Here is a 25,716-nt window from a genome sequence, read left to right on the forward strand (position 1 = left end):
TATAAGGCCAAAACAGATTATATACAGAGTAAAATAAAGAATTCCTATATATCACCAAGAAAACGAAAACCCAGAGGAAAAAATGGGAAACAGACAGGAATGGCAAGTCACAAATGACGGCGTGGACGGCCAGCGCACAGGAAGGCGTTCAAACACACGGTTGTCAGGAAGTGCACCCGTTGGTTGGAGGCGGAGAGCCAGCTGTTTCCAGTTGTTGGCGACGATGTAGACCAGTATCCACAATGTACATGGGACTGTGGGTGGTGGGCACTTCAGAGAGAAACCAGCGCATGGTGAAGGGACAGACCCCTGACTCACCGCACCATCAGGCACTTCGGGGGTACGTCCTGCACAACTGCCGTGTTCCCGTCGTGCTGAGCAGCAGAGTTTGGGAACACCTAGTGTCCTTGAAGCCAAAGATGGGTGAATGTATGTTTTATACAGTGAAGCGCTGTATAGGAGCTGGAGTGACTCACGACTACAGTCTGACACCGGGAGTTCAAAACCAGCAAGTCCGAAGGTGATGTGTAAAGCACACACCTCCGTATGAAGTGTGCAAACAGGGAAATGCTCCACGTGTCGGAGGGTACACACGAATACCTGTGGTGTAAAGGCGCGCACGGCATCGGTAGCGAGGACCGAGCTCTGGTCTGCATGAGGACAGCAAGCAGGGCTTCCTGGGGTGGCTCCGACCTTGTCGCTACTTCCACACGCAGGAAGTGAAACGGCAGGGCTTGAAGCTGAGGACTGGGTGCTGGGGGCACTGGTATCTGATGTCTTCCTGGTTTTTTTATATTAGTAACATTTCACAGTAACAGTTATTTCCTCCAGTGGAAAAAAGGGATATTGACAGCTGTCCTCTCGCTTTGCCGGTGACGTGCAAACTGGCTAATCCTTCCAGGAAAGCAGAGCACTCTTCCTGTGCGTTGCCAGTGAAGAGCGCTTCAGAAATGGTGAACTACAGGCGCGCACGGGAGTGGGTCATTCATGTGAGGGTGTTGCCAACCGCTCTGTTCACAGTGGCCGAACAGCAGACCCGATGGCCCAGTGGACGGCGGTTGTTACACCGTGGCGTTTTATATGAGGAGGTATCACTTAGTTACTGCGTACAGTAAACGGTAGCTATTAGGCGTAGCAGCGTGAAGTGGTGAGACTTTGGGTGTGGGGTGTTCTGGCTGTGAGTGCTGTGCCTCTTGTCGCCCAGGGCCATCCCGCTCGCCATTTTCCAGGCAGAGCCCACTGTGAGGAGGCACTTCCTCCGGAAATGGCTGAAGAGCTCTTCCCTCCAGGACTTCGATATTCGGGCGGTGAGTGCTGATTGTCTGCTCCTCTCAGAGGGTCAGCAGGAAACCCAGACGGCAGCACCCCGACTCGTTTCCACCCGTGGCACCTCCTTTCTGAGATGCGATGGGCGAGGAGAGTTACTCTTTAGGGCAAAGCTGGAAAAGCTGGATGCGGGGTGCCCTCCCAGGGTCTTAAACAGGCCACGGCTGGGTTCCGGCGCAGGGTCCTGGTGCCGACTTGGCTGCCTGGGAGCATCATTGGAGCTCTGTGCTCAGGTTCCTCCTCTGTGGCACGGGCGCTCTGTCAGACTTCCTCAGGGGGCACACGAGATGCAGGGAAGCCCAGTGCCGCTGGTTCCTCACGCCCGCTGCCCCTGCGTGCAGGTCCTGGACTGGGACTACTACATCGGGCGGCTGGGCGGCGCGATCCAGAAGATCATCACGATTCCCGCGGCGCTGCAGCAGGTGAGGTCAAGGGTCACGCACGGAAGCAGGGCCCCCGTGGCTCAAATGCCACAGGAACGTGGGTGTGACCCGACCTCGCAGTCAGACAAGGGGTCAGTCTTCCCTTCCCGCAGGTGAAGAACCCAGTGCCACGCGTCAAACACCCCGACTGGCTGCACAGGAAACTGCTGGAGAAGAATGACGTCTACAAGCAGAAGAAGATCAGCGAGCTCTTCGTGCTTGAGGGCAAGAGACAGGTAATCGGGCCTGGCCTGGGGCAGCGGAGGTTGGGGTGGGGCTGGGCCCACGGGCCCACAGTGCTGGAGTCCACATGCCGCCACCTGTGAGGTTGGACGCTTCCATCCAAGCGTCTGGAATTTTCTTCCTAAAAATGCGCACCTTGAGACTCTGCCCTTGAACTTCTTGTGGTGCCCTTCTGTGGCAGGAAGCTCTGACTCTCGGGTTGGGCAGAGAACCGTCTTGCTGCACATGTGGGATGTGCCTGTAGACCGAGTGACTTGGAGTGAGTCACTGTACATTGAGACCTGCGTTTCCTAAATTGCAAAATAAAAACTTACTACAAACACCAGAAAACACTGAAGACAATGTCATGAAAGGTGTGCGGCTGGGCGGGAAGAAGAAGAGGACTTACGTCCTCTTTGCAATAGATTCCTCGTGAGGAGAGCTCTGGAACAAACACAGAATGGTGGCACCCCGGTGACCTTTCTGTTTGACCTCTGCTGTTAAAAGTAAAAAGTAATAGTTTAGTCTGCAGCAAGTTACTGTGTACAGTACTTTATTCCATTCAGTTGGATTTCTAGAAACGGAATTTGCCAAGAGCCCAGGTTTTAAGTCCCCTTTGGGTGGCTGTAGGTAGGCGTGGCCCGGGACCCGGACAGCACCCAGAGCCTTGGCTCCCCTGACATGGAGGACTTCGGCCTCACTAAGTCGCCCCACGTGCCCGTCCCCGTTGCTACGAAGAGAAAGCGGGTCCTCTGGGAGAGCCAGGTGGATTCGCAGGACCTGGGGCTGACCGTGCCCTGGCAGGAAGTTTTGGGGAAGCCCCCGGCCCTTGGAACCACCCAGGTAAGAAGCCTCGGGGCATCGACACTGACTTGGTGGGTGGAGGGAGCAGATGCCAGTCAGGGCCATGCTCTGGTGTGATCCTGAGGAGGTTGGTGAGGTGCCTGGTTCCTACAGGGTGCTGGGAAACTGGTTTTGTGGCCGTGAGGCTGTTCCGTCTTACTGTGTCTCTGCCTCCTGACCCGTCCCGCCACCCGTCCCAGGAAGAGTGGCTGGTCTGGCTCCGGTTCCACAAAAAGAAGTGGCAGCTGCAGGCCCAGCAGCGCCTGGCTCACAGGAAGAAGCGGCGGCTGGAGTCAGGGGGTACACCGCAGCCTGGGCCCGTGCGAGACAGGCCTGCCACAGGGCTGGGGGGCTTCCTGCGAAGAACCGCCCGCAGCATTCTGGACCTCCCGTGGCAGGTTGTGCAGGTGTGGACAGGGATCCCTCGGAATGCAGGACGCCCCGGGGCAGCAGCATGGCCGGTGGGAAGGGATGTCTGGCCAGCTCGGGGTCCTGGGAACCATTCGCAGTCTAGGGTGGAGGAGAAAGGGCCTCTGAGGGAAGCCGGTGCTGGAGGCCTGCAGGGAGGCTGCCTGTCCACGGGCGCGGCGCACTCTGCAGCCACTGACGCGCGCTGCGGTGCACTCCGTCTCCCTTCAGATCAGCGAGACCAGCCAGGCCGGCACGTTCAGGCTGTGGGCCGTCATCGGCAGCGACTTGCACTGCATCAGGCTCAACATCCCCCGCGTGTTCTACGTGAACCAGCGGGTGCCCAAAGCGGAGGAGGGGCCTGCTTATCGGAAGGTACGGGCGGCAGCCAGCACCTCCGAGGTCGTCTCCACGGCGGTGGAGGCCTCGGAGAGAATCGGGCTTTGCAGATGCGGAGACAGGTGGGCCGTGCAGCCCTGAGCGACGTGTTCTGGGGCCTCCGTCTCCTGAGAGCCTGCTCGGGGGCTGCAGTCGCCACTGAGCTCACGTCTGGGAAGGGCTGAGCGCAGAGCAGGCGCTTGGGCAGGAGCCGCTGGTGCCCTTGTCCTGGGCTCGCTGTCCTCGGGGTCTGACATCCACGGTGGACACTGTCCGGCAGCAGGCTCAGTCTCCATGGGCTCTGCTGGCGTGACCCCTTCACTGGGCTCTGAGTCCCACGCTGTGCAGTTCCCTCTACACAGTTCAGTTGCTGGTGGGACATTCAGAGTCGTGCAGCCATCACCATGGTCGATCCTAGAATGTTTTCATCATCCCCAGAAGACACCCCAGGCCCGTTAGCAGGCTTTCCTCCCCCAGCTCACAGTGACCACCGGCCCACGTTCTGCCTCTGCATGAGCCTGGTGTGGACATCTGTATAAGTGCACTCCTACAGCGGGTGGGCCTCTGCCTCCTCCTCCTCCTCCTCCTCCCTTGGTGGGTCCTCAGCTCCCACCTGATGTTTCTGAGCACCCAGCATATAGCTGAGATGAGACCTTTGTGCTTGGAGCCAGGGAGAGGGGGGAGGCTTTCTGGAGAAGGTGAAACTCCAACCCAGAGCTTCAGCAGAGCATGGGCGCAGACGAAGACGGGGGAGGCGTGGTGCAGCCGGGGACAGGTGGCCTGGGACTCCTGTGGTTTCCTTGGGTGCGACAGCAGGACTTCGCAAGGAAATGCCCTTTCAGGAGCTCTACCCTTCGAGGGCCTCTCTTGCTCCCTCCTCAGCAGGACTTCCCGACTCTGTCCCCGGGGGGCTCCTCTCCCTATCCTCTTGCCAGAAAAATGCGGTTTCTCTTGGTTTTTTGCAGCCTGCACCCTCGTAAACCCTGTAAAGAACAAAGGAAAGTAAACTGGGAACCCTTTCCCCACCCAGTCTGAGAGCTTGTCTGCTTCTCAGAGGCCTCACGTTGCTTCTGAGTCACTCCCCAGGCTTTTAGTGCCACTCGCTGGAGAGTGAAATGGGCTGTGCACACGGTTGTGGGCACCAGAAGTGCTAGACCTGTTCAGTGCATGCACACATGGGCATGTATGTATGTGCCTGTGCAGGGCGCGTGTGCAACAAATATCACCACTTGGCCAGGTGACGAGTTCCTCACTTTGTTGTCCCCAGGTGAATCGAGTCCTCCCTCGCTCCAGCGTGGTCTACAGCCTCTACGAGTACTCGGTGCCGGAGGACATGTACCAAGAACACGTCAACGAGATCCACACTGAGCTGTCGGCCCCAGACATCGAGGGCGTGTACGAGACCCAGGTAACGCCTTCCCAGCTGAGCTGAGCAAGGGTCCAGCTGGATGCAGGCACGTGGGGGGCTAGCAGCGGCCCTGTGGGAGCCCACCCCAGGGACAGAACCGCAGCAGTGTGTCTGCCCCGCCTGGAGCAGAGGGCTGCACTCCGGCTGCGGCCCGCAGTCAGCCCACCCCCACCCCTCCACCCCCCGCCTCCAGGTGCCGTTACTGTTCCGGGCCCTGGTGCACCTGGGCTGTGTGTGTGTGGTCAGTAAACAGCTGGGGAGGCACCTGTCAGGCTGGGAAGCAGAAACCTTCTCTCTCGAACACCTGGAGATGCGCTCTCTGGCCCAGTTCAGCTACCTGGAACCAGGTATGGTGTGTGCCAGCCGCCCCACTTGGCCGTCTCCCACACATCTGGGGTGACCTGCATGTCCCTCTGTAGGGAGCATCCGCCACATCTATCTGTACCATCGCACACAAGGCCACAAGGCACTCTTCGGCATCTTCGTGCCCTCGCAGCGCAGGGCGTCCGTGTTTGTGTTGGATACTGTGAGTTCCTGGGCCAGGGCTATGGGAGGGACAGACCAGTGGGCAGGGAGGTCCCAGCCCCCAGCCTTGTTTCCGGAAGCCTTTGCCCATGAGTGCCTGTGATGGTTGAATTAGAAATGGAACCACGGGGGCGGGTTGTCAGCTGTGCCTCCTTCTGGGGGGGGCTGACGTGGCCCTTTTCAGGTGCGAAGCAACCAGATGCCCAGCCTCAGCGCCCTGTACTCAACCGAGCACAGCCTCCTGCTGGAGAAAGTGGGCCCCGAGCTTCTCCCTCCCCCCAAACACACGTTTGAAGTTCGGGCTGAGACCGACTTGAAAACCATCTGCAGAGCTCTCCAGCGCTTCCTGCTGGCCTACAAGGTGAGTGGGGAGGGATCGCTGCTGTGAGAGCCCCTCCCCGAGTCCGGCTGCCCCCAGCCCCTCTCTTCCCTGTGCTCAGGAGGAGCGCCGTGGGCCCACCCTCATCGCTGTGCAGTCCAACTGGGAGCTGAAGAGGCTGGCCGGCGAGATCCCCGTCCTGGAGGAATTCCCGCTGGTGCCTGTCCACGTGGCTGACAAGATCAGCTATGGAGTCCTGGACTGGCAGCGTCATGGAGCCCGGCGCATGATCCGCCACTACCTCAACCTGGACACCTGTCTGTCGCAGGCCTTTGAGATGAGCAGGTGAGCAGCACGCGCGGCTGTGTCTTGGCGTTTCTGCGGCTCTGCCCACCTGGGTGTCACCAGCCTGTCGGTCCCTCAGATCGAGCCGGTCTCCTCTGGTTTCCACCCCGTGGGGCCGACCCCACGCAGGTACTTCCACATTCCTGTCGGAAACCTGCCCGAGGACATCTCCACCTTTGGCTCCGACCTCTTCTTTGCCCGCCACCTCCAGCGCCACAGCCACCTGCTCTGGCTGTCCCCTACGTGCCGCCCTGACCTGGGTGGGAAGGAGGCCGACGATAACCGCCTCGTGATGGAGTTCGAGGACCAGGCCACCATGGAGATTAACAGTTCGGGCTGTTACTCCACAGGTAGGTGGGCGAGACCCACGGGGACGTCGGCTCCTGGGGCTTCTGCCGTCTGTTGCCGTCCTGTGGTGGCGAGACTGCCCCGTGCCGACTCTCAGAGCTCAGCCGAGTGCAAGGGGGGCTCTGGGCAGCCCAAGCCGGGTGCTCCTCTGTCGCCTGGGCAGCCCCAGGCCACAGTCACGTTTCTGGGGTCATGCTTGCTGGGGCTGGGCCCTGACCCGGGGCGGCCAGTGCACTGGTGTGTCTCTGCAGTGTGCGTGGAGCTGGACATCCAGAACCTGGCCGTCAATACCATCCTGCAGTCCCACCACGTCAACGACATGGAGGGCGCTGCCAGCATGGGCGTCAGCTTCGACGTGGTCCCGCAGGCCTCCCTGGAAGACATGATCACTGGCAACCAGGCCGCCAGCACACCCGCCAGCTACGACGAGACAGCCCTCTGCTCCAGCGCCTTCAGGTGCCCGCAGCGGCAGCCCCGGGACACCTGGCCTGTGTGCTCATGCCTCCTGCTCTCCAAAGAGAATTACTGAGTTTGGGGTCTAGAAGGAACGTTAGAGATCCTTTTCATCTCTGCCCTTGTTTCGGGAAACAAAGAGCTAAAAGTGTCACTCGGGGTCCCATCTGTTCCTTCTGTAAAGTCAGAAGCCACCGTGAGGACAGGTGACGGTTCCCCATGCTGTGTTCTGGGCCCCTTCCTGTGGCCAGAGGTGTGCCCACAGAAAACTAGTGACCTCGGGGTGCGGGTGTTTACTGAGTGTCTGCTGTGGGACACAGCAGGACATGAACATGGGTCCATCCAGGCAGAAGGTGGTGCACGTTGCAGGCTTTGGTGTCAGGCGAATTACTGTGAGAGGGTGACGCTGTGGCAGGGAGCACGCTTGCTCTTCACGGCCCCCACAGTCCCACGTGGTGGAGTGGCCATCGCCCACTGCAGAGATGCGGGAGCTGGGGCCCAGAAGCTGAGAGTGGTCACACTGCGGCCGAGCGTCAGGTTTGGCATTGAAGAGCACACGTCAGTGCTGGTGCCTTTCCACAAGAGGACAGGACTTGGGGGGGGCAGGTGTGCGTGGAACAGTCAGGGCCCGGGGCTGCTGCGCAGAGAAGCGGGCGGTTCAGTCCTGAAGGGGGTGGGGGCACCACAGGTGGCAGAACCATCCCTCTGAGGGAACAGCTTCGTGGCACTGCGGACCCATCTGAGCCGGTAGCAGAGCGCTCGTGGGGAGGCTGAGGGGGAGGGGGAGGCCGCCTCGTGGGAGGAGGCCCTGGCGGTGTCCGCTGCCTGTTGTGGTTCTCCCAGCAGGGTGAGGTGCCCAGCGCACTCCGCGGATTCTGGCCTGTGCCCCGTGCTGAGGGTGGGGAGGGTTGAGAAGTGTGTTAGGAGATGGTGGGGCCTGGCCTCGGCAGAGGGGTGCAGGGAGCAGCAGAGCTGAGTGACGGGGTTAGGCAGGGACAGGGACCGTGGGGGACACGCTCTCTCCCTTCCAGGATCCTGAAGAGCATGGTGGTGGGCTGGGTGCGGGAGATCACACAGTACCGCAACATCTACGCCGACAACCAGGTGATGCACTTCTACCGCTGGCTGCGGTCCCCGTCCTCGCTGCTCCATGACCCCGCCCTGCACCGCACGCTGCACAACATGATGAAGAAGCTCTTCCTGCAGTGAGTGCCACCCACCCTGCTTCCCCAGCCCCCACACCTGTGGGGCCGTGACGGTCCATCGCGGCTTCATGCCCGTCCTTCCAGAGAAGGGCTGCGATGCGTGGTCTTCCCGCTGCGCCTTTGCACAAGCGCTGTCTGTGCTTCCTGTCATAGTCAGTGGTAGAGCCCGGGGGCCTGTGCGGGGATGTACCAGCCACCCGCGCTGCGGCCACTTAAGCTGTTACAAATAACCCAGCAGTGGCCTTGTGCTTCCGGGGGTGCCGGTGGTGGCCTGGCGGGTGAACAGCTGTCTTGGAGGCTTTTAATTTGCACCCTTGTTATGAATGAAGTTGGACTTTCTCTTCACATCCTTTGCCCTTTTTTCTAGTTTTGTTGTTTTTTTTCTTGTTGATTTTTATGAGTTCTTTCTATATAATAGCCATTTTCTGTTATATGAGTTGCATATTTTCTCCCCTTTGATTCTGTATGGACTTAATTACGGTGAGTTTTCCATTTAGAAGTCTTCACGCTGTTGCTTCCGGGTTCTGAGTGTGTTGAGAATGGCCCTTGTGCTTGAGAGCGTCAGCTTTTTCCTCACGCTGCCTTCCGGCTTCTCTGCAGCATCTTGACTGTTGATTCTGCACTTGGTCCTCAGGCTCATCGCTGAGTTCCAGCGCCTGGGGTCGTCAGTCGTCTACGCCAACTTCAACCGCATCCTCCTGTGCACGAAGAAGCGGAGGATTGAGGACGCCCTGGCCTACGTGCAGTACATCACCAGCAGGTGGCAGCCCCGCCCCCTGCCCCCCGCGCCCCCGCCCCCACGTCCTGGGCTGTGGGCTCGGACCTCCTGCAGCGCGTTCCGTGTGCCGTTCGCAGCTGCATCTGTGGAGGTGCCGACCTCTTCCTGCCTTGATTTCACCTTCATTTCTTTACTTTTCTTTTCTTTTCTTTTCTTTTCTTGTTGTTCTCTTACAGTGTCCCATTTTTCCCCCATTGCCCTTCCCACCTCCCTGCTCACCTTTCTTCTGGAAGATATTTTCACTGGGTATAGAATTATAGATGGATCTTTTTTTGAGTCCTTTTTTCTTCTCTGCTTCTTTCTGGGTGATTTCTGTTGTGTCCTTAAATTCACCACCTCGGCAGTGGTTAACCCACCATGGGTCCCATCCCATGTGTTTGTTTCAGATGTGGTTCTGTCTTCTCCCGAAGCTTGGTTTGGGTCTTCTCTATTTCTACCGTCTACCTCACATGTTCAGTCTTTCCTTTAGCTTTTGTTAAAAAATATTATTTACTGTTATACTTCATATTCTTTTTTTAAAGACTTTATTTACTTATTTACTTTTAGAGAGAGGGGAAGGGAGGGAGAGAAACACTGATTCCTGAGAGATACATTGACCGGTTCCCTCTCACCAGGGGCCCCGCCCGCACCTCAGGCACGTGCCCTGACTGGGAATTGAACTGACGACATCTTGGTTCCCAGGCCGGAGCTCAGTGCACTGAGCCCCACCCGCCAGGGCCCCGTTAGCTTTTTGAGCACGCAGATATAGCTATAATAAGTGCTTTCGTGTCCCCTTCGGCTCAGTCCCACCTTGGTGTCGGCTCTGATTTGTTGCAGTTGGTAGGTTTGTCTCCTTATTCTGGGCTGTGCTTCTCTGCTTCTCTGCAAAGGGCTGCTGTTCAGCCGGACCCAGGCGCTGCGGGTCTTGCCTCGCATGGTGGATGCTGTGGCGTTCCCGCAGCTACCCTGGGGCTTTATGTTCTGCTACTTGGAAATGGTTTGATCCTTTTGGGCATTTTTGAGATTTGTAGGCAAGGCCAGAGCAGTGTTTGGTCCAGAGCTCACTTTCCCACCCGTCAGACAAGACTGCCACGAGCACAGCCCGGAGCCCATGAGCTGCAGGCGGGAGCAGGCATGTGGGGTCAGGCTCTGGGGAGAGACAGGACCGGCCTCAGAGGGCTCCGCTTCCCTGCTGCCCTCCCCAACACCTGTTGTCCCTGCCCAGGGCAGAAGCTACCTTCCTGCTGTTTGTTACTTTCCGTAGGATGTTTGGGTGTTTTAAATCAGTGAGGGTAAGAAGGGAAGTGGAGAAAAGAGGGGAAACCGTTGATCTCATTCAAGCCGTCTCTGTTTTGCTTCCTTTTAGCATTCATTCCAAAGAGATCTTCCACTCCTTGACGCTTTCTTTCTCTCGATGCTGGGAGTTTCTCCTCTGGATGGATCCCTCCAACTATGGTGGCATCAAGGGGAACGTCCCGTCCCGAATTCATTGTGGACAGGTGAGGTGGCCAGTCATGGAGACTGCAGTGACTTTGGGGACTGCATCTATCTGTTCGGCACACATTGTGGTCATGTGCTGGGTGCCGGGTCTGGGTCGTGCAGCAGCAAACGTGGGTCCCTGCTGCCGTGTGTCTGAGGGAGAGATTGCAAGCAAACAGACAGGTGGGTGTGGGATCAGAGTCAGCAGGGCCGGGGGCAGCGGCTGACGGAGACGAAGAGGAACCAGAAGCCTCCAAGGAGGTGACGGGGAAGTGGAGCTTAAAGGGAGCAAGGCTCAGTGACTGGTGTGAGACAGCCGGGAGTCGCAGGCCAAGAAAGGGGCAGTGGTCACAGGCATGGCCAAGGGCTGGCCGAGGGAGCACATGCGCCTGAGGCTGTGACAAAGGCGTGGCTGTTGGGGACAGTCGAGTCTGAGCCAGGGGGTGTCGGGCCTTGACTTCGGCCCCATGTGGACAAGAGTGTAGGAGCCCAGTTAATGTCATCTGAGGGGCGGGGAAAGGAAGGAAGATGCAGGGGTGCTGGCGGAAGGGACAAGCCTTGGGTTGGATGTGGGGTCACACGGGGCATGGGCTGTGTGTGGGCTGTGCTGGGCGTGTGAACCTGGGTATCTGTGACGGGATGGACAGGACAAGACTGAGTGGAGGCTGAGGGGAGCCACTCTCTGTTGGAACGAGTGGCATTTTCCCACTCCTGACGTTTGCTCAACATGTGCAAAGTGGAGGCACTGGTCCAGTGGCGGCAGGGGTGTCAGGGGAGGAGCTGGGCATGGGCACGTGGGGGTCATTCACGAGCACAGCAGCTGGGGCTGCTGCGATCACTTGGGGTGTAGGCTGTGAGGACTGAGCCTGCCCTGGTTGGGGAGCCATGCTGCTAAGAGCTGGCAGAAGAGGGCTGCCTGTGGGTGCTTGCTGGGCGAGAAGTCCGTGGAGACCTGGACAGGAGGGTAGGAGGTGCAGGCGGTGTGGACAGGTCACAGGAAGGCCATGGTGGTTGCTGTTCTGGGGATGGCGGACGTCAGAGTTCATGTGTTGAAAGGGAAAGTGCCGTCCCGGGAGATCTGGAACTCAGACCAGGGACTGGTCACCTGGGGCACCACTGTTTCTTCCCTTCCTGGGCCCTGGGAGGGCGCGGTTGTGGAGTGACTCCTCTTGAAGGGTGGAGTGAGGATAACTGGTGTGTGGAGGTGCTGCTGAGCACCAGACAGATCAACCCACACGTGCTGTTAGAGCGTCCACAGGGTCTGACGGGCCCGTGGCTAGAGAACCAGGTAGACCAGGTTCAGCATGATGCCACTCAGGTGTGCTTCCCATGGCTGGGACTGTGTTACAGCAGGACGCCCAGAGAGAGGGCAGAGCCGAGGAGGAGGAGGAGGAGGAGGAGGAGGAGCCTGAGGGCGAGGGTGAGGATGACGAAGGTGTGCTGGAGCCAGACGTGGAGGACTTGCTGGAAAACAACTGGAACATCGTGCAGTTCCTGCCTCAGGCGGCCTCCTGCCAGAGCTACTTCCTCATGATCGTGTCAGGTGAGCCGCCCCGCAGCTCCTGTCCACGCCCTCCGTGCAGCAGGGCGGCCCTGGTCTGTGCCTCAGGTGAAGGTGAACAGTTGGGCGCACTCCCGGTGTCAGCGTTCCTGCGAGGAGACCCTCGCCCTCGAGGGCCCAGGGGCTCACAGTTCTGCCTTGCAGTCTCCGTGCACTCATGTGGTACCTAAAGAGAAAGCCCTAACAGGAAAGGTGGGACGCCTCCTGAACCAACTGCCCCCAAACTGGGCCTTGAGGCTGAACTGCTGCTGCTGGTAACTGTCATTAATTTGGGTCTAAAGGGTCAGGGTTTACAACCAGGTGCAAATGAAGCATATAAATGGAAGTGCCCCTCGCAACCCAGAGCCAGTCATAGGCTGGAGCAGCTAATGGTGAGCTCTGTGGGGCTCAGCACACACACTCACGGGAGTGCAGAGGGCGTTTTGTTTGGGATTATTTGTATTTTTGTCTACTTGTCCCATGTCTCACTTTCTCAGGTGTTTTTGAAACATAGGCATGGTGGGTCCGGTGTGCCAACCCCAGGGTCAAGTCCCTGTCTGTGTCTCTCTGCAGCAGAGGTTGATGGGAGTTGCCTTATTTAGATGGCGCTCTCTAAGGATGAACTTGGGCATCACCGTGCCCAGCTTATTCCCATTTCTGGAATGGACTCTGGCTCATCTAAATGCAGTAAATAGAGTCATCGCCAGTAAAAAAGTTTCAGCCCAGGCTGGCTAGCGGTCTAACCGGCCAGAGGGTGTCCCTGGACTCGGGGTGTTATGGGTGTCGCCAGCTCTCAAGGTCTGTGCCTCCGCCCCACAGCGTACATCGTGGCCGTGTACCACAGCATGAAGGAGGAGCTGAGGCGCAGCGCCCCGGGCAGCACCCCCGTGCGGAGGCGAGCGGCCAGCCAGCAGTCGCAGGAAGTGCAGGGGGCGGCCGGAGCCCTTCCCGGTAAGTGCGCCCTTGCACAAGGCCACCGCTGCACCTGTGACCTGATCCCCCGTGCTCCTCAGGGTCCTCACCTCCAGGACAGGGTCCCCGAGTCCTTTGCTCACATCCTTGTCACTGTGCGAGTTGAGAGTCTCTGCTCTTCCCAGGAATGATCACCTTCTCTCAAGATTATGTGGCAAATGAACTCACTCAGAACTTCTTCACCATCACCCAGAAGATTCAGAAGAAAGTGACAGGCTCTCGGAACTCATCTGAGCTCTCAGAAATGTTTCCTGTCCTTCCTGGTTCTCACTTGCTGCTCAATAACCCTGCTCTGGAGTTCATCAAATACGTGTGCAAGGTAAGGACGCGCGCTCTACCCTGGGTGCAAGGCGAGGGGCTGGGACTGAGCCACTCTTTGTTCCACAAACACTCGCTGCGTGCCTGTCTGTGCAGTCGCTGTGTGAGCTCTCTGGGGCCCGTGGAGACTGCACCGCAGGGAAAGGGACAACAGACGAGTGAGGGGCAGGTCAGCTCGGGGAGCACAGGTGCTGTGAGCCGGGCGGAGAGGGCAAGGCAGGCGCTGGGCTGCGTGGGGGGGCCTGGGGCTGAGCCCACAGTGACCGGGGGGTCTGGCTGTGCACAGATCCCAGGGAAGAACGGTGTTTGGGCGAAGGGGGTGCAAAGGCCCTGGGGTACGGTGATCTGGGGGTGCTGGTGAACCGGCAGGAGCTCGAGGTCATGTAGGGTTGGGGACCGGGCAGACCAGGGACCACACAGAGCTCCCGGAACGTCCGGGCTCCTGTGGAACCTCAGAGGAGAGCCTGCTGGGATGCTAGATGCCTTTCTGGGAAGGGAGACTGACTCGAACATGGGGTAATGTTACCAGACGAGGACAGGCCAGCGGCCTCGCCTACAGAGCCCTCCGTGCCCACTAAGTCACCTCCTGGCACACGCGCTTTACGGTGGCGGATGCTCCAGGGTGAGCGACTTCTGGTGCTGGCGGAGAAGTGGTTGGTGGACCATTTCAGTTCCTCAGTGGACCTGAGCATTTTTAAGTGTTTTTATTAAGGTATAATTCACATACAGTGAAGTTTGCCGTGAGGTTTGGCCCAGGCACACAATCACCCCCGCAGCTCTTGTCCGTGTTTAATTTTTTAAAATGTTTGCGTAGTGAGAGTCGCGTCCTGGAGCACAGTTGCGGGTTCTCAGAGGGACAGGGTTGTGCCACCAACAGCAGGGTACTGAGCTGTCCCCCCCAAGGAGTCCCCGTGCTGCTCTGCGGGGCTCACTGCCCCCCTCACCTCTGTCCCTACACGGACATGTCACAAGGGCAACTGTGGGCCTGGTTTCTGTCACTTAGCAAAGCCCACCGCGGCTCTCCACGTGTGCATGCCGGCGCCTGCCTTCCTGGCCGGGCGGTGCTCCCCTTGGGAGGACCAGTGTCTTCTTCACTCCCTGAAGGGGACATTCTGGTTGGTGTCGCTTTTTGGTGATTGTTAACAAAGCTGCTGTAAACATTCTCATACAGGGTTGTGTGTGGACATGAGGTTCATTTCTCTCGGTAAAAACCTAGGCGGGGTCTGGGCTGTGTCGTCCGCGTGTTCCGAGGTGGCGGCTCCGCGTGCGTTCTCGTTTCTGGGGGCACAGGTCCGGCTGCCTCCGCCACCCCCTGGACTGCGGCTTGTTCGTTTTCACGGTTGTAACAGTTCACACAGCTGTGTGGTGCAGTTTCCTAACACTAGTGATGCTTTTTTTCATGTGCTTATTTGCTGTTCATACGTCTTTGATGAAATTGCTACTCTTTTGCCCATTATGAAAAATTAGATCATTTTTCTCCCTGTTGAGTTCTGAGAGCTCTTCATATATTCTAGATGCAAGTCCTTTATCAGATCTTCATTCCCACGTATTTCCTCCCAAACTTTGGCTCGCCTTTTCAAAATGGTTTTAACAGTATTTTCCAGTGAGCAGAAGATCTTAACTTTGATCTCATTTATCATCTTTCTTTACGTGTTGAGTTTTTGGTGTCATCTGAGAAGTCTTTGCTTTAACCAAAGTCACAGAGATTTTCTCTTGCTTTCTTCTACGAGTTTTATAGTTTCAGGTTTTATATTTAGTCTGCGACCCATTTGGAGTTGATTGAGGTCTGTATTTCTGCACCAGTCCACCCAGTGTTCCAGCTCTGCCGCCAAGCTCATCCTTCCCCATAGGACCCTCTTATGCCTTTTCTTCAGAACATCGCTGTGGCTCTGTTTCTGGGTCTCCGTCCATCTGGACATCTGTCCGTCTTGATTTATGTAACCTGATCCACAAGTCCTGAAGCCAGGTAGTGTGACTGCTCTAGCTGCCTTCTTCTTTTTCAAAATAGCTTTGGCTATTCTGGTGCCTTTGCTTTCCCATATAAATTTTCAAATCAGTATATCAGTTTCTACAAAAAAAAAAGAGTCCTTCTGGAATGTTGGTGGCAGTTGTTCTGAATCTGTAGGTTAGTTCACGGGGAGCTGACACTGGCTGCCGAGGCTCTCAGTCCGTTTCTTTAGGACTTGGAGTTCCTTCATCTGTGTGGGGTTTTCCGCATATGAACAGTGCATGTATTTGCAGTGTTTTCACGTTTTCCATACTATTGTCATGGCACTGGCTTTTTTAAACTTCAGTTTCCAGTTGTTCGCTGTTAACACAGAAGTACGTGGAGTTTTGTGCATTGATCTTGTGCTCGCAGCCTTGCTGCACCTCGGCTCTGGTGGCCTGTTTGCAGATTCTTTGGGAATCTGCAGGCCGTTGACGCTCATCGCGTGTCATGTTTGCAAACCTGCTCGCTTGCTGAAACCCGCCTGTCTCACCGGCTGCGTGGGCTTCAGACTGGACCATACCCACGCTCCCAACGCACCCTCCCTGCCTTTGCATCGTGTTGGGACAGGCGGCTGTTGGGGTTGAGGGGGGCTCTGTGACAGCCCCTCAGCTCCACAGGCCCCTGGGCCGGCCTGGGAACTCCTTCTCCGTGGAAGGCGGACATCAGCCACTCCGCACCTGAGATTGTAAAGCTCCAGGGGAGTCCGGGCTGCCTGTCACTCAGGGAAGGAACCCGGTGACAACGGGCGAAGCAAACCTTGCTGTGTGCCAGCGTCCCACGGCTGAGGCAGCCGGGAGACCTGGGGCGGGGCGGGGCCTCATTGGGGAACCCTGAGGTAGAGGAGGCAGCCCCGCCCTCTGGCGCTCTGACGGACAGGCAGGCAGGAGATGCTGCTGAGGCTGCCGCGCTCTCAGTGGGCCGCAGGGTGTCCGGGCCAGACAGCAGCAGGAGGCCCGGGAGCTGCCCCTCACCCGCGCTCTGCTCTCTGCAGGTTCTGTCTCTGGACACAAACATCACCAACCAGGTGAACAAGCTGAACCGGGACCTCCTGCGCCTGGTGGACGTCGGCGAGTTTTCCGAGGAGGCCCAGTTCCGGGACCCCTGCTGCTCCTACGTGCTCCCGGAGGTCATCTGCCCCAGCTGTAACTTCTGCCGGGACCTGGACCTGTGCAAGGACCCCGCCTTCTCTCAGGTGGGCAGCGCCCACGCACGAGGGACCCGGCTCCGCCTTTTTCGGGTTACATCTGCTGGGCCCCTACTAGCTTTGACGGGAATTAGACCGGGCACCTTCCTTAAGGCGCTCGGCCACCACACGCTGGAACCGGGTCCCGGTGCACAGGGAGCGAGCGCGGCCTGGAGCTGAGGGAGCCGCCGTGCGTGCTGATGCACCCTCGCGAGAGCCCCTCTCTCGAGTCTCCCCTGAGCGCTGGTCTCCTTAGCCCAGGGTGGGGACTCTGGGCAGAGGGTAACCTGTTTCTTGCCTCTTCTCTGCGCAGGATGGGGCCGTGCTGCCCCAGTGGCTCTGCTCCAACTGTCAGGTCGCCTACGACTCATCGGTGATTGAGATGGCCTTGGTGGAGGCCCTGCAGAAGAAGCTGATGGCCTCCACCCTGCAGGACCTGGTGAGCAGCGGGGCCTGGCATGGGCGCTTCGCTCCACCCACCCACCCCCATGGGGGCTTCTCGATGAGCAGTTTGTACTCGTGGGAAAATCTGGGGCTGTTGGCAGGTGGGGTCTCGGGTCATAACATGGTCCCCCAATGTGACCACCTCTAGAGTCAGGCCTCATTCACAGCCCGTGATTCTGTCTCATAGCATCTCTTGGGCACCCAGGTGGCCAGGTGCTGGCTTCATGGGCCTTTCGCTGCAGCGAAGGGAGACAGACAGTGAAGAGGTCAAGTGTGTGAGCGGGATGGGGGTCGAGAACCGATGGGGTGTGTGTGTGAGAGACGGGGTGTCGGCGTTGGATGCAGAGCACCTCTCAGCCAAGACCCGAGGGAGGCGCGGGGTCTGGGCAGGGAGCGGTGCACCTGGGGAGACGGAGGGGGTGGGTACCGGCAGCAGGGGTGCTGATGCAGCCTGCTGGGCAGTCTTGACTGGACCCACAGTTGAAGTGCAGGCCGTGGGGGGTGGGGGGCTCCTGACCGAGGCTTTTCCTCGTTTCAGATCTGCCTGAAGTGCCGGGGTGTGAAGGAGACCAACATGGCCGTGTACTGCAGCTGCGCCGGCGACTTCGCCCTCACCATCCACACCAAGGTCGGGCTGCTGCCCTCTCTGGCCCTCGCCCACACCCACTCCCTCCCTACGCTCCCGGGCCTCGGCCTCCATCTCTGCGCTTCCTCTGGGGCTGGGTCTCACAGCGACTGATCCTTCCGCAGGCCTTCATGGAACAGGTTGGAATCTTCCGGAACATTGCCCAGCACTATGGCATGACGTACCTCACGGAGAGCCTGGAGTGGCTGCTGCAGAAGAGCCCCCAGCTGAACCATCAGCAAGCGGGGTGCTGACCCTCTCTCCGCCCCAGCTTCCCCCCTCGCTGTCCCCTCGTCTGGGCCTGGGCTCCTCACGTGTGGCTCGGCCACAGCCACCTCCTCTCAGAGACTGCCGGGGCCCAGAGCAGGGCCCAGGAGAGGGTGAGCTGCTCCACTGATCATGGGTTTTGAGCATCCGTTAACTCCTGGATTTTAGAAAAATAATTTCTCACCCACAAGATTTTAGGTTCTTTCCTTACGAGGAGGGCGGGGAAGGAAACAGCAGTTTTGTCGGGTGGAGGCAGGCCCTGTTCCTGCTTCAGCTCAGAGGTCACCCCAGGATGCCCCGCAGAGGACCCAGCTCAGGGTTTCCCACCCAAGGGGACACCAGCTTCTTCAGAGCCCCGTCCTGCAGAGCTGAGGGGAGGGGAGTTTGGGGAGCACCGGGGTCCTCTGCTGAGCACCAGCTTCTCCCTCCGTTCTGTCTTCAGCCCCAGAACATAAGCCCTGTGCACCTCATTCTAAACAAAACACACTGGAAACAGGAAAAGAGCTGGTGAGGCAGCAAAACTCAAACCTCACATGGTGGGCTCGTGCGTGGGAAGCCCAAGTGGTCCGTGGGGGGCCTGGCCTCATGGAGCCTCTGGTTTAAGGTCGTCCTTGCTGACTGATTTCTGTGAGTGTAATTAAGTTCCATCTTGAATTTTCATCTGAATTTTACATTTCTTAACATGCGAGCTATGTGTTTGCACAGCCCCTCAGTCTCTGGAAGGGAGACTGAACAGCTAGCAGCTGCCTGAGTGACTGTGTTGGCCCCTGGGTGCTGCCCGCAGGGCTGGCCAGGCCCAGTGGCCAAGAGAAACCTGATGCTGGCTGGAAGGTGGACGGAGCCCAAGTCAGCCCCAGATGGAGATCAGATCAAATTAGGGCCGGGGGTGGGGGAGCTAACTAGGCTTCCTGGTAATGATGCTGGAGACCTGCGGGGGGCAGAGGTGGGGGCAGCCTGCAGCCTCACCCTGGACGCTGCACTCTGTCCCTGCAGCAAGTTGGGGCCCTGGGCACCCTGGATTCTGCAGCTCCCAGCAGTTCCCCAGAGGCCAGCTTGGGTGGGGGCATTTGGGGTGCAAGGGCCTGGTCATTTGTGGGAAACCTGAGCCCCTGGCCATAGCTCCTGAGCTTGCAGCCCAGCCCCAACTGGAAAAGCCTGTTTCTCCGAAACTAGAACTGGACATCTGTGAGCCAGACACTGGGGATGCTTCAGGCATTCGGGTGACCTGTGGAGGTGGCAGGGTGGGGGCTTCAGGGGTGTTTGCTGGCTGCAGCAAGTGGGGCAGGTGAGGGGCACATTTAGGCTTGGGGACCCCAAGCTGGTATGGTCTGAACCCCTCCCCCTTGAGCTTGGGCGTGATGGGGTCACAGGCGAGACCTGGGCCAAGCGCTTGGCTCATGCCGCCTCACCTGCACACTCAAGTGTCACTGTTGCTAGAGAAGCCTCTGCCAGGCAAGGCCGGTGGCATCCTCGGATGCGGTAACCAGGTGACCCACAGGCCTGAGCAGGCTGGTGTCGGCCCCCTGCACTGGGACCCCTGCCCTGTCCAACCCAAGTCCTGCCCAGCAGTGCCCCTCGGAACCCGGAACCTAAGCTTTCGTTTCCCCGGGTACAGCTCGTCACCTCCCTCGTGGCTTCTGTCCTTTGCCATCCTCTTCCCTTATTTTAAGGTTTGGGACCTGGAGTGATCTGTAGGAAGCTAGTGAATGTGCTCACGGTGGTGCTGAGGAGTCTGGGGGTCACGCACTCGGCCTGTGTCCCACCCCCACGGGTCCCCTGGTCAGACATGACGGGAACCTGGCCGGACAGGGAGGGCGGCAGCGCGCCTGCACTCTACCAGGCTGGTGAGAGCCCCCCAACAGGGACCCCCAGTGCATTTGTCTTCAGGGCCTCAGGATGTTTTCCCCAAAACACGAGGCCAGATGGTTCTGGTCACAGGTTTATTGGATTCTGGACACGTGATTTCTTGTCTAGGAGTCGAGCAAGGGATCTGGGCAGGTGGTCCCAAGCTGTGTGGAGGTCGGGAGGTGGGAGCCAGCTAGGACCTGGGTGCTGCCCCCTGTCAGCCCACTGCCCCATTGCAGAGGGGTCCTTTGGTTCCCAGCGGTGAGGAGGCATGTTGGGGCAGGGCCTGGGTTCTTCACGAGGGTCCCAGCCATGCTTCAGGGCCAGACCCAGCCTTTGTGGGGAGAGGCGGAGGTGCGCTCAGAGCTGAGCTAACCCTCGGGAGTCTGTGAGCGTGCAGTCCTGCTGGGAAGGCTCCGAGGCCCGAGGCCCGGGTCCTGCACCCTGACCGGGACTGTCCACCATCTGCTCAGACAGGGCTGAGGCGGGGCAAGGCCGTGGGGGCAGGGTGGCCTGAGCCTGGTGCCGCCCCTCTTCCTGTGGTCCGCTTGGGTCTGCGGAGCAGGGACAGTGGGGCGGAGGGGCCTGGCCCAAAACAAGGGCCAGGGTCACAGGCCAGCTACCTGGGGACTGCTTTGGCGTACACACCTTGTCGAATTTCTTATGGCTGTAGACTTTGTTTTTGTTCATGAACGTTAGCAAGATCCAGTCACACAGGAAGGAGCCCTGGGGACAGCAGGACAGGCTTGTGAGGGCCTGGCGGGACCCCGCCCCCACCCCACCACATGTGTCCAGACCCCAGTGTGTGTTCCTTACCACCCCGATGGAGGTCAGCGCTGTGGCCACGTTAATGATGGTGGGAATCAGGCTGAACTTGCCTGCCTGGGGACAAGAGGCCGCCTTAGACCATCGGGGCGGGGCGGGGGACAAGAGCCGGACCAGCTCAGCTCGGGGCAGCAGCTCACCTGTCCGTGCACAATGACATCAATGCGGATCCCGTAGGCCTTGATGAGCGTGCGGGTGGTGCTGCCGTTTATCTTGTAATACTTGGCAAACCTGGGGGGAAATGACCCGGAAGCGTGTCAGAGCCTGGGTCTGAATGACCGGCTGGCTGCCTGACCCTGAGCAACAGGCAGTGGGCACCTGCCTGTCATCAGAGGGGTGGCTCCAAGTCTGCCAGCCGCTGGAGCCCCTGCCCTTGAGCCCCTGCCCCGCCAGGGTGGAGGCGGAGCCAGGCATCCAAGCCACAGTACCTGAAGTTGTAGCCAGAGGAGGCCGGGGTGTGCTTGGGGTCGAGTCTCCGGAAGGAGTACTTGGGGTTGCACTTTGATGCTGACAGGTCCAGGTCACAGTCCCAGTTGATAATGACCCCAATGACACCACCCTGCCCGGAAGTGGGCACAGAGGTGGGGGTCAGGGCGAGCACACTGGACTCAAGAGCCCTGGGGCTGTGCGTGGGGTGAACATTGTGGGCAGCTCGGGGCCAAGAGCCGTGGAGCTTGGTGACACCCCACATCTGAGGCGTGAGGAGGCAGTGGAGGCCATCTCTGTGACCATGGGTTAGTGATTTATCAGGAGACGGGCGCAACCAGGTGGGACACCCAATCTCTGTGAGTAGGGCCAGGCTGGCCACTGCGGCAAAGGGACGTGGCAGGCGGGATCCCTCACCGTGTGCGCCAGCTCCGTGAAGTTCTCCCCTGCCCGCTCCACGATGAAGCCCAGCCTGAAGATGGGGCAGTACAGGTGGGACACTTCGTCGAACATGCAACGCTTCAGGTAGTTGTCCTGCCGGATCTCGATGTTGCCCCTGAGGATGCCCAGCACACAGGTGGGGGGCATTCCCAGGAAGCAGCTCCCACCTGAGCCGGTCCTCACACCCACCCTAAGGCTCTTACTTGGAGAACTGAAATTTGGGGTAGTGGATGCTGTTCTTGATGAGGATGGTGAAATTTGGAGCCATCTTACCAAGAAATTGGCTGAGGAGGCAGAGACTGGGTGTGATTCATCCTTCCCCCAAGCCTCCCCACCCACTGCCCCCCACCCCCACTGAGGAGGAAGGAGCAGAGTCGCTGGGGTGGACTTGGGACCCAGGTGGTTGGGGGCGTACCTGACAGAGGAGCCATCTTCCACGGGGCACCAGCCAGACACCTCGCAGGTCTTGGAGGCCCCGTGGTAATAGGGTACACAGCGCCCAGTCCGCACACCTGCGGGCACACGTGCTCACGTAGAGAAAGGGTGCCCTATCCCCAGCCCCCCACCCCACTGCCCCCAGCGGGCGCACGCTGACCGTGTCCCAGCATATCCAGCTGTCCGGCCACGCAGTCCTCGTCGGAGACACAGGTGGCGTTGGGGACCCTCACACTCTAGGGAGAAGACGGGTAGGTCAGGGGCCACACACCCTCTGTCCCCAGACACAGCTCGATCCCTCACCAGCTCTGCCCTCGACCCCTCCTCACCTCAGGGCAGGTTCCCAGAGTCTGGGAGGGGGTGACCTCGATCCTGGTGATGATGCTGAACACGCTGCCTCCCTGGGCTCAGAAAGAGGGGATGGTTGGCAGGCGCAGGCAGCTCACAGCTTGGCCACCATCATCGGTCCTCACATTTGGGGGCGCTGGGGGCAGAGCTCACCTCTGGGGGCTTCACGTACTCCTCCACGTCCCACACTTTGTGGTCCGACGCGGTGATGCCCTTGACCTTGGTGATGACGGAGCTCTCGGGGCCCGTCTCCCGGTCCTGGTAACTCTTCTGCACGATGAACACGTACCTGTGGGGACAGGGCCAGCTCTGGAGGCGACCGGGGACACCGTGTCCTCACTCCATCTCGACCCAGGTGCCCCGTGTCCACCGCTCTGGGCTGCGTCCTCCTCGCCCCCACCCCCCGCCCCGGGGACCCCACATCCTCTCCGCCCTTCGCCCCGAGGGGCCCGCAGCCCCCGCGCGCACCCACCAGACGAAGTAGAGCAGGATGAGCAGCTGCACCAGGCGGTACACGACGCCGAGGCGCCGGTTCTTCACCACAATCACCTTGGGGGTCTCGTAGTCCCAGAACGCGGACCAGCAGCCCCGGGCCAGGCGCCGGGCCGCGGCCACACCCGCCGGGGGCTTGGGCTCTGCGGCCGCCATGGCCAAGCCGCCCGGGAAGCCGCGGCCCGGAGCTCCGACAGTCGGGAGGGTGGGACTCTGCGCGCACCCTGGGGTGGGGCGGGGCGGGGCGGGGCGGGGTCCGCCTCCGGGGGCGTGGCCTCATCTGCCCCGCCCCAGGTCGGGGTCCACGGCGGACTGCAGTAGCCTGGCACGTTCACCCAGCGCACCTGACAGTTGGCACCAGCTGGGGCCTGGAGCGAGAATTCCCGGAGCGGGTGTAGCGGGGATCGTGGGAAGGTGTCCTCGGGGGAAGACACTGGGCGTCGGGGGGGGGGGCACTTTCTCAGGATGGGCGCAAGATGTGGCAAAGCGCCCCGCCTCCTCTAGGTCTCCACCGACGTCTGCTGCACAGCGCGCACTGAACCCAAATTTTTAAAAATGCAAAATGTTCTACGTGATTGTACCCCAATGAAGCTGTAAATATACATGTAAGTCTAAGGTGCAATGACGTGATTTCCCAAAGGGCAGCCGGGGATCCCTGCCCCGGGCGCAGGCAGACCCAGACTCCGATCTGTGTAGCGCCCGGGCCTTTCGTTCCAGCTGCGCGCACACCTGGCGCCCAGCTCTCCTGGCAAAGCCTCCCAACTCCACGCTTTTAAACACTTCTGAGCCCTCTTATTTGCGAACAAAAGGTTTTTTGTTTTTAACTTTTTATATTTCTACCCCTCCTCATTATTTTGGAGCAAATCCCAGACATCATAGTATTTCACAAAATGATAAATTTCTTGCACTTTTTTGAGGTGGCATTTAATAGCACATAATTAACCATTTTAATGAACCACTTCTAGTGAACAAGTCGGTGGAGTTTGGTGTGTTCTCAGTGTGCTGCCACCGTTATCTACTTCCAAACACTTCCATCAGCCCGGATCGAACCCCACACCCACTGAACGGTCACTCCGTTTCCCCTCCTGCCAGACGGCGGCAACCATCAGTCCACCGTCTCTCTCTGAGGGCTTATCCGTTATCCGTTTGCGATCTTTCCCGTGATGGAATCATAAGCATTTGTCATTTTGTGTCTGGCTTCTCTTACCTTCATGTTTTCAAGGTCTGGCCAGGGTAGTAGCAGGTTTCAGTGCCTCATTCATTTCTACAGTCGAATAAAATTCCATTGTGTTAACAGCCCTTGATTCATCTGCTGCTCCACCGACAGACGCTTGGGTGGTTTCCACCTTGGGCTGTTGTGACTAATGCTGCTGTGAACATTCCAGTACAAGGGTTTGTTTGAGCACTTAGTTTCCATTTTTGGAGTATATGCCTAGGAGTGGAATTTCTGGGTCGTGTGGTATAACTTTTTGAGGAAATGCCAAACCATTTTCCAAGTAGCTAAGCCGCTTTTCATTCCAATCAGCAAAGGACGAGGATTCCCTTTTCTACATATCCTTGCTCACTCCTGTTTTCCACTAATTTGGTTACTGCCATCCAACTGGGTAGAATGGTATAATTTCTTTGGATAAATGTCTGTTCACATCCTTTTTTAATTGGGTGGTTTGTCATTCTGTTGTTCAGTTGTAAGAACTCTCTGTGTTCTGGATACTAGACCTTTATCAGATCTTCGACCTGCAGATGTTCTCTCCCATTGTAGGTTGCCTTTTCACTTTCTTAATAATGTCCTTTAATGCACAGAAGTTTTTCATTTTGATGAACTTCAGTGTAGCTGTTTTTGTTTTTTTACTCCTTGGGCTTTGGGTGTTATGTCTAAGAATCCATTGCTAAATCTAAGGTCATGAAGATTTATTCCTGTTATAAGGTTTTAGCTGTTTGTAATTAGGTAGCTGAACCATTCTGAGATAATTTTTGTACATGATTTGAAGTAACTTCATTCTTCTGCAAGTAAGTATCCAGCTGTCCCAACACCACTTGATGAAGGGACTGGCCTTCAGCACTCACGGTGACAATCTGTGGGCCATAGATGCGGAGTTTATTTCTGGGCTCTGCTCTGTCCCGTTGACTTACATGCACACTGTTTTGTGAACTGTAGTTCTGTGGGCTGCTTTGAAATTGGGATGTGTGAGTCCTCCAACTTTGTTCTTTTTCCATATTGTTTTGGTGGATGCCATTGTTGGCAGAGAGGGTTTCTCCCTGCGCCTGGGAGCGGAGTGGCTGGCCACGCTGGCCCAAAGCTTACAGGAGTACACGGCACCTCACTTTCCACTGCCCAGGGGCCAGCTGCTGTGGCCCACGAGCAGCCGACCCTGTGCCCACAGGGTCAACATCTGGCACACTGACCGGAAGGACCAGAAGGTGAGCCTTGAGCAAAAACATGAGAACTGCACTGGGGTGTGGATCGGGCATTAACACATCTCTGGGGCCATAGTCGTGACCTAAAAGAGGACATGCTCACTCAGGTACCGAGTGGAGGATCCGCAGCGGGCATTAACACATCTCTGGGGCCATAGTCGTGACCTAAAAGAGGACATGCTCACTCAGGTACCGAGTGGAGGATCCGCAGCTGGAAGCAGCACAGAGCACAGAGGCTGGGTCTGAAGGAGGAGACGGGGGTACAGAGGGCAGACTCGAAAGCCTGAGTCCCGGGGCTGAGAAGAGAAGACAAGAAGGGGAGAGGTGGTAAGTAACTGAACAAAATTGCCTAATTTGAGCAAAGACCTGCCTCTGTAGGTCATGGCTTGCTGGGCCCCGGGCAAGAGGACCTTAACAGCACGATTACACGCCACACTGACAGTTGCTGGTTCAATTCCAGGGCAGGGCACAGGCCTGGGTTGCAGGCCAGGTCCCAGTTTGGGGGCCTGTGAGAAGCAGCCCAAACATCGATGTTTCTCTCCCTCTCTTTCTCCCTCCTTTCCCCTCTTTCTAAAATCTTTTTAAAAAAAAGATACATACACCTAAAAAGTCTGGGTGAAAAGTCCAAATTCCAGTGACTTAGAGAAACCCGTGCCACACTGGAGGCTGCCTTGCCCTGGGGGCGGAGCGCAGCCCTGTTGGCCGTGTGCAG

The 25,716-nt window shown here is 58.3% G+C and overlaps 2 protein-coding genes across 6 annotated transcripts in view; one reads left to right on the forward strand and one right to left on the reverse strand.

Moving 5' to 3' along the window:
• POLE (DNA polymerase epsilon, catalytic subunit) overlaps positions 1–17,969 on the forward strand; it is a 37,285-nt gene extending 19,316 nt beyond the window's left edge. The window contains exons 27-49 of one of the 2 annotated variants that reach the window (XM_090292772.1): positions 1,205–1,307; positions 1,668–1,748; positions 1,862–1,984; positions 2,601–2,813; positions 3,014–3,220; positions 3,453–3,596; positions 4,867–5,007; positions 5,201–5,354; positions 5,427–5,533; positions 5,717–5,893; positions 5,973–6,196; positions 6,326–6,546; positions 6,796–7,000; positions 8,029–8,202; positions 8,837–8,962; positions 10,326–10,458; positions 11,789–11,981; positions 12,798–12,929; positions 13,076–13,269; positions 16,250–16,450; positions 16,755–16,880; positions 17,424–17,513; positions 17,636–17,969. In XM_090292772.1, the coding sequence (XP_090148898.1) occupies positions 1,205–1,307; positions 1,668–1,748; positions 1,862–1,984; positions 2,601–2,813; positions 3,014–3,220; positions 3,453–3,596; positions 4,867–5,007; positions 5,201–5,354; positions 5,427–5,533; positions 5,717–5,893; positions 5,973–6,196; positions 6,326–6,546; positions 6,796–7,000; positions 8,029–8,202; positions 8,837–8,962; positions 10,326–10,458; positions 11,789–11,981; positions 12,798–12,929; positions 13,076–13,269; positions 16,250–16,450; positions 16,755–16,880; positions 17,424–17,513; positions 17,636–17,764 (3,598 nt within the window). In that variant the 3' untranslated portion in view covers positions 17,765–17,969. The remainder of the gene's footprint in view (positions 1–1,204; positions 1,308–1,667; positions 1,749–1,861; positions 1,985–2,600; positions 2,814–3,013; positions 3,221–3,452; positions 3,597–4,866; positions 5,008–5,200; positions 5,355–5,426; positions 5,534–5,716; positions 5,894–5,972; positions 6,197–6,325; positions 6,547–6,795; positions 7,001–8,028; positions 8,203–8,836; positions 8,963–10,325; positions 10,459–11,788; positions 11,982–12,797; positions 12,930–13,075; positions 13,270–16,249; positions 16,451–16,754; positions 16,881–17,423; positions 17,514–17,635) is intronic. The other variant, XM_090292773.1, reaches the window with a different exon arrangement.
• Positions 17,970–19,703: 1,734 nt separating this feature from the next.
• P2RX2 (purinergic receptor P2X 2) lies at positions 19,704–22,785 on the reverse strand. Of its 4 annotated transcripts, XM_090290716.1 has the most exons (12): positions 22,570–22,785; positions 22,251–22,386; positions 22,079–22,150; positions 21,910–21,985; positions 21,730–21,826; positions 21,518–21,598; positions 21,291–21,429; positions 20,876–21,006; positions 20,588–20,678; positions 20,439–20,504; positions 20,271–20,348; positions 19,704–19,956 (listed from the first exon to the last, which is right to left on the reverse strand). In XM_090290716.1, the coding sequence occupies exons 1-12, from the start codon at positions 22,743–22,745 to the stop codon at positions 19,918–19,920; spliced, it is 1,182 nt and encodes a 393-aa protein (XP_090146842.1). In that variant the 5' UTR covers positions 22,746–22,785; the 3' UTR covers positions 19,704–19,917. The 4 variants fall into 4 exon arrangements, with proteins under 4 accessions (XP_090146842.1, XP_090146841.1, XP_090146840.1 ...); XM_090290715.1 differs by having other exon boundaries at positions 19,704–20,348; XM_090290714.1 differs by having other exon boundaries at positions 19,704–20,504.
• Positions 22,786–25,716: the final 2,931 nt, after the last annotated feature.

The sequence above is a fragment of the Furipterus horrens genome, unplaced genomic scaffold (assembly GCF_987537825.1).
Source record: "Furipterus horrens unplaced genomic scaffold, mFurHor1.1.pri manual_scaffold_11, whole genome shotgun sequence".
NCBI lineage: Eukaryota > Metazoa > Chordata > Mammalia > Chiroptera > Furipteridae > Furipterus > Furipterus horrens.